The 7,385-nt window shown below is 36.8% G+C and overlaps 1 protein-coding gene across 1 annotated transcript; it reads left to right on the forward strand.

Moving 5' to 3' along the window:
- Nucleotides 1-751: 751 nt before the first annotated feature.
- LOC126704010 (uncharacterized) lies at nucleotides 752-4,510 on the forward strand. Its single transcript, XM_050403054.1, is given in 2 exon segments — nucleotides 752-845; nucleotides 3,576-4,510. Coding segments are annotated over 2 exon segments (1,029 nt in total).
- Nucleotides 4,511-7,385: the final 2,875 nt, after the last annotated feature.

A 7,385-nucleotide genomic window follows, 5' to 3' on the forward strand; every position in this document is an offset into this window, starting at 1 on the left:
ACTCTTCAGGCATTTGGGGCGATTTGGGTGACGGTCAACCCTAAGTACTGAAGGAGGCGATGGTGGAGGGCGCTCAGGGGGAATCTAAGCCTTGCTTTCAGCATTTTCTCATAGACTTTGATGCCTTCTACGCTCTTGTAGTAACACTTCTCTGATTTGTAGGGTAGACAGAGGGGTATGTGGTCGGGTATCTGGTACTTCTCCATAAGCATTTTGAAGTGTGACTCTTTGATGGTAGAAATGAAGTTGTTTACCGTCCATAAGGGAAGTATTATAAACTCCCTAAATCCGCCAGGACTTATGACAGATTGGGTTGGGGGTTTAGCACCAATTAGGCCATCAATAGAATCACCCTTTGACCTATCCATGTCCAAATCCTCATCCCTTGTGGAAGGTGAGGTGGCCGACAAATTCCTTTCTTCACTTGAGGTGCCAGGGTCGTTCTGACCTGACGGGAATACCTCATCGTAGCCCGCCCCCTCGTGGACACACGATTGGTTACTTGACGCACTAGACATTTGTCACCTACATGTGACGGGTAAACCCTAAGACATTGATGGATCTACATAGACGACGGGTGTGCAGAGTCAAAAAAATTACAATAGAATTTAACAGAAGGTAAAGAATACTTACTAGTTGAAGATGAGCAGCAGGAAAGGTGTAGATGATGGATGCACCAAGTAGACGGTATGATGGTTTAACAAAGTAGACGGTAGTGCTCTGATTATGAATTCACCGTGGAAAGTGAAAAATGAGAAGTAAGAAAGCAGGTTTATATAGAGGGAATGGTATGGAAGAAGAAGGGACGCTTCGTTCCAAGAGATTGGCCACTAAGGGAATGACAAGTACCCCTACGACATTAATGACCCTAGGCCAACCTATCAATCTATGTGCATTTCTCAAGAGATAAGTCAAACCGTCACTCCACGGGTCTGTCCAAGGGAGGTGACGGACTCATGGAATGAGGGGGCAACTGAAGAGTACAAAATTAGGGATGATGGATCTAGACCTGACGACACTAGATTATGGACGGTTAGCATTTCTACATGGATGGATCCAAGATTCACGGACATGAGGTGGATGGATCCCAAGGCCACGTGGCATCCACATGATTTAAGTGGCCTCCAAGGAATCCTAAATAGAGACAACTTGCATCTCATGATTAACCCTAGTTAATTGAATCCCAACGTGAGAAGGATCCCGTAATATATGCTCATTTATGTTGATCTTTTCCCGTAAGGAAACACCTTCTGATGCAAGAAACGGAGGCCGATTCTACACTACTATGACCCTTAGAAAATAAGGTACGCATAATTCACCACAGCTTTGGCACTCTACAGTTGTGAAGAGTTCTCTAACTTAACTTTCAGAGGGTCTTTGGCCGGTGCTACACCAATACTCTCCTAAGGTCTTCTTGTTCTGTGTTGTGCAAGTGTTGTCTTGAGTACATGAGGATTGTGTGACTTACTGATGATTTTCGGCATCATCAATGGCCAGTGGCGGCGCCATGTACAGGTCAGGGTGTTCCCAGGAACACCCTGACCTGAAAAAAATTACTAAAAAAAAAATATATATATATATATATATATTTAAGCTAAATTAGGAACACCCTCAACACAAAATTAGGAACACCCTCAGATTAAAAAAAAAATTTATCTGTTCAACTTTCAAGCAAAAAAAAAAAAAAAAACCCAAAAAAAAAAAATGAACTAAAATCTGAAAAAAAAAAAAAAAAAAAAAGTTTGTAACAGAGCCAAGCCAAAATTTATCTATTCAACTTTCAAGCAAAAAAAAGCCCAAAAAAAAATTGAACTAAAATCTGAAAAAAAAAAAAAAAAAAAAATTGAAACAGAACCAAGCCACGACGAGCCCAATAGAGCAAACCGACCCACAGATTCTCAAAAAAAAAAAAAAAAAAAAAAAAAAAACAACAACACAGAATCAGACATCAAACTTACCCACCGTACCCCCGGTCACGTCGCTGCAGAAAAAACCAATCCCCAATACACGACACAGTCTATACAATATAGAGCAAAAAGCAAACCAAACCAAAAGAAATACTGTTTTTATCAAAAAAAAAAAAAACCCAATATAGAGCCTCTGTACCAAAACAGCAAAATCAAACCAAAAAACCCCAATACTCGCTCCTCGGTCGCCGTAGCTCGCTCCTCGTCGTCATCGTCGTAGCTCGCGCCTCGTTGTCGTCGCCGTAGCTCGCCCCTCATTGTAGATCGTAGACCGTAGATCGCAATCGCAGTCGCCAGTCGCAGATCGCTCTGCTCAGTGCTAGCAGATCGCAGATCGTAGTCGCAGTGGTCGTCGCCGTAGCTCAATGCTAGTAGATCGCAGATCCCTCCGGACCGGCGGACCCTCCCTGAGCTTCAGCTCCCTCAAGGTATTTCTAATTTCTCTCTCTTTTTCTCTCTCTGTTTCTCTGCCTCTTTCTCTTTTTCTCACTGAGTGTGATTTTCTAAAATAATAAGCGTCTCTCTCTCTTTGGTCTTTATTTAAATTAACTCAGTAACTCTCTCTCTCTCTCTGATTGGCTATTTGGCTGGCCGAATGAATCACTCCTCTCTCTGATTGGCTGGCCGAATGGATCATTGTTTGTCTTTATTTATATTTTGCTTTTTCCTGTTCTGCCTTTTTGAATTTGGCTTTAGTGTTTATTTTATCCGTTGGTGCTGTGTTGGTCAGTGTGTGTTCTGTGTTGGCGTGATATTAATTGTCCTTTAGTGAATATTGTGATTTGTGAATCTTGCGAAATTTTCTGATTGGCAGGCAATTGTGATTGGGCATCAGGCAATAAGGCTTAAGCTTGTCCATTGAGTGGGGTGGGGGATAGATGGGCTGATGGGCACATCACACATGGGGCCGGGAGCACAATAATTAAAGCAATGTAATATGTTGTACATGACACTGTTTTAATTATTGTGCTGCATATGAAATGTGTAAGGTTAGGTTTTTTTAGTGTAATGTGTACAAGGGGCTAAATAATATAATAAATTAAAGTAGTATAATTAATGACAAACAAATTAAAGTAATATAGTTTATTGTTACGCTAAATAACAATAATTAAACCTGTATAATTAACCAATACATTATAAAAGACAAATAAATTAAATTATGTTAGGCTAAATAATAATTAATAATTTTATAATTAATGAAATAATAATATAACAAATTATAGTTTATAAAAGACAAACAAATTAATCAAGCAACTAAACAACAATAATTAATAATTTTATTAATATTTCAAATGAACTTATAGTTTATTGTTTATTCTTTTGCTAGAATTATGGACAAATATTTGATAAGAAAACCACGTACCCAAGATTCATCTCTTGTGCAAGATTCATCTTCATCTTCTAAGTGAATTCGTGTTGACTTTAACTTAGAAAATCTTCCTTCAAATCCTGGGCTACGACAAAAGATATCATCTTATCATCCTAATAATCATGATGAAATAAGAAGACATTATTTAACAAAAGGCCCTTGTCAACCTATTCTTCATGAGTTCCTTGCATCATATTTTTCTGAAAAGCCCCGTCGATTTAGATCTGACTGGTATATAGGTAGAAAGTGGTTGGAATATAGTATTGAGAAGGATGCGGCATTTTGTTTTTATTGCTACCTATTTGGGCGGCAAGATGTTGGTAAGCAAGGAGGAGGTGATACTTTTGTAACGAAGGGATTCAAACTTTGGAATCAAGTTGCGAAGTTAGAGTCCCATGTTGGAGGAGTTAATAGTGCTCATAGCCAAGCTGTCAAGAAGGGTGAAGATCTACTGAAGGAAAAGCAACACATTCAAAGTGTTTTGGTTAAACAATCAAATAAAGATAAACATGATTATCGGGTTCAATTAAATGCAATAGTTGATTGCATAAGATTCCTTTTATGCCGGGGATTAGCTTTTCGTGGTCACGATGAATCTCAAGGTTCAAGTGATAAATGAAATTTTCTTGAGCTTGTATAATTTTTGGGGGATCACAATGAATCTATCAATGAAGTGTTGCAAACAGCTCTGAAAAATTGCAAGCTTACTCACCCGGATATTCAAAAAGATATTGTGAATGCAATTGCACGGGAAACATCCAAAGCCATCATCAAGGATCTTGACAATGGGTTCTTTTCAATATTAGTTGATGAGTCACGTGATATCTCAGTGAAAGAACAAATGTCCCTTGTTCTTCATTATGTGAACAAAAAAGGGATTATTATAGAGCAGTTCCTTGGTATTGTACATGTTGCAAGTACCACCGCTTTGTCACTCAAATGTGCTATTGAATGTTTACTTTGTGAACATAATTTGAGTTTGTCGAACCTACGTGGGCAAGGTTATGACGAGGCCAGTAATATGCAAGGTGATATCAATGGTCTCAAAACTTTAATTTTGAAAGAGAATAAGTCAGCATTTTATGTCCATTGTTTTGCTCATCAACTTCAATTGACACTTGTTGCTGTTGCTAAAAATCACATTAACATTGCTGAATTTTTTTTATGTGGTTAATAATTTAGTAACTGTTGTTGGAGGCTCTTGTAAGAGACGAGATACTCTTCGAGATGCACAATTTGCCAAAATTAAAGAAAATTTGGAGAATGGTGTACGTAGAAGTGGGCAAGGTTTGAATCAAGAGACAAATCTTAAACGTCCTGGTGATACACGTTGGGGATCATATTATGGGACTATTTTGAACTTGATTTTAATGTTCTTTGCTGTTGTTGATGTATTTGAGATTATTGAAGAAGATGGCCTGTCCGACTAAAAAGTTGAAGCCCGATCTATTATGAGGTCAATTCTATCTTTTGAATTTGTCTTTGCCCTACATTTGATGAAAAATATTTTAGGGATCACAAATGAGTTGTCAATAGCATTACAAAAAAAAAAAATCAGGATATAGTAAATGCTATTGATCTTGTTAAAGTGTCTAAGCAAAGATTGCAAGTAATGAGAGAAGATGAAGGAGAATCTTTATTGACTGAAGTATCTTCTTTTTGTACCACGCATGATATTTCTATCTTGAATATGGATGAAACATTTGTAGTTAGTGGGAGGTCACGACGTAACACTCAACAAAAGACAAATTTACATCATTATCGTGTTGAGCTATTCTACACAGTCATAGATATGCAACTTCAAGAGCTTAACAATCGTTTTTCTGAGGCAAATACCGATTTGTTACTTTGTATGGCTTGCTTAAATACAAGTAATTCATTTGTGGCTTTCGATAAGGAAAAGTTGATTCGTCTAGCTAAGTTCTATCCCTCTGATTTTCTTGGGACAGATATTTTGGCACTTGACTCTCAACTGCAGAATTACATTTTTGATATGCGCAGTAACGACTTCTTTTTAGAACTTCAAGGAGTTAGTGAACTTGCTGAAAAGTTAGTGAGCACAAGGAAGCATGAGACTTATCCTTTAGTCTATTTGCTTGTAAAGCTAGCTTTGACCCTTCCAGTTGCTACTGCAACAGTAGAAAGAAGTTTTTCGGCAATGAAATATATAAAGAATGAACTGCGCAATCGAATGGGAGATTAGTGGATGAATGATTGTTTAATTGTGTATATTGAAAAAGATGTAGCTTGTAGCATTGATAATGAAACTATCATGCAAAGATTTCAAAATATGAAAACTCATAGAAGACAATTGTAAATTTTATGTATTTGCGTATTTTTTTATTGTTGTTGTTATCGATATATAAAATTTTCTTTTTATTAAATTGTGTAATTTATGCTTGTTGAGGAATACCTGACAAAATTTCCTGGAGTCGCCACTGTTAATGGCCAATCAAGGAGATAGCACAACTGCTTGTTGCTCATTTTAGTGGTATTTATGGAGTGATTGAGAGCTTAACAACAGAGAAAATGCTGCTGCAACTTAAGCTTGAGGTGAGAATTGCAAGCCTGAGTGAAGATCAGCAAAGATATTTAAATACAGATTTTACACCTGAGGATGTGCAAAGGCTGCAGAATGCCCTTTTCCAAATGAGCACGATAAAAGCTCTTGGACCAGATGGCGTCCCAGCTCTATGCTATAAAATACTATGGCATATCATGGATCTGTTACCAGGATGCTTCACAGATAAATCATCGGATGTCCACAGTACACGGCTTACAGTGGTAGGCAATCCTACTTGTTCAAGCAACAGGTAATAAGGGAAGTAAATGGAGGGGAGAAACTTTTATTTGTAAGAACATGATGGATAATCGAATTTCAGGTGATTGCAACTCGAATTGCATTAGCAAGGCTACAGATTTATGCTCAACTATCAGAATATTTTTGGTCACTTTAATGAGAAAAGGATGCACCAACATCCTGATACTAACAAACAATTACGTAGTTTTAGCCCCTCCCTACTTAATCACTGTGCGAATCGGCAAGAATCTGAAGTTTATGGGGATATAGCCGAACTGGTAGGAAGGGAAATGCAGATTTCCACCAATAAAATTTCTCCGCTGGTACTGAAGGATGTTATATCCCTACCCTAGCAAATGAAGCCTCAAAGTCCTACATGCATCTATCCAGGCCTCAAGCTGTCAAGCATGCTTGTGTTTTCATGGGTCCTATATGTACCAAGTGCACTTTTCACTTGATATTGTTATGGTTTTTATTTATTAATTTTAATTTTTAATTAATTTTAAAGAATTTTCATTAAAAGACAAACAAAAAAAGTAGGCAAATCTACAGGCATGCAAAGCAGAAATCATTTACCCTTATTCATTACTCCAAAAATGTTTGATAATAGATTGTGGATAAGGCTAGAAATAGGACTGGAAGCACCATATAAAGGCTTCAATGTGTTGTCAGAAAAATTAGCTTATTCAGCTCATCTCTATTACAAATAAAGATTGAAAGTTTCTTATAAAAGTGTTTCCAAAAAGACGTCCTTTATTTTATATCTACAAAGGGAGAAAAAAAACCCCTATATTTTTAGTATTGCAAAATTAGAAGAAGAGTTTAGATGAAAAGATGACAATTATATATTTGACAGTTAGATGAAATGAAATGACATCAACCTAACCTTTCTTTTCTTTTCTTCTTTTTTCCTCCCCCAATAGATCCTCTGCTTGTAGTTGAAGAGTCAACAAATTTTGAGTCTTAAAATGCTCCCAACAGTTTGTCTATGCAATGTTGTATTTATATAAGTGGAACTGTATCAGCTTTGCTTTTGATGCTACTAGCCTTAATGAGAGTCTGTACTAGGCTTCAATTTTTCAATTTTTCAATGCTTATACTTTGAGCACTATCAGTTCTGTTAACAATTTCATGATAGTAGAAATCGATCCAATAGCTAATGTTGTTTCAGTTTTTTTATTAATTATTTTGGTGATTTAATGATAGTAAAAAAAAAAAAACGTTTTCCAGTTTTCCCTCGAAAAAATAT

Source organism: Quercus robur, chromosome 10 (genome assembly GCF_932294415.1).
Source record: "Quercus robur chromosome 10, dhQueRobu3.1, whole genome shotgun sequence".
NCBI classification, from domain to species: domain Eukaryota; kingdom Viridiplantae; phylum Streptophyta; class Magnoliopsida; order Fagales; family Fagaceae; genus Quercus; species Quercus robur.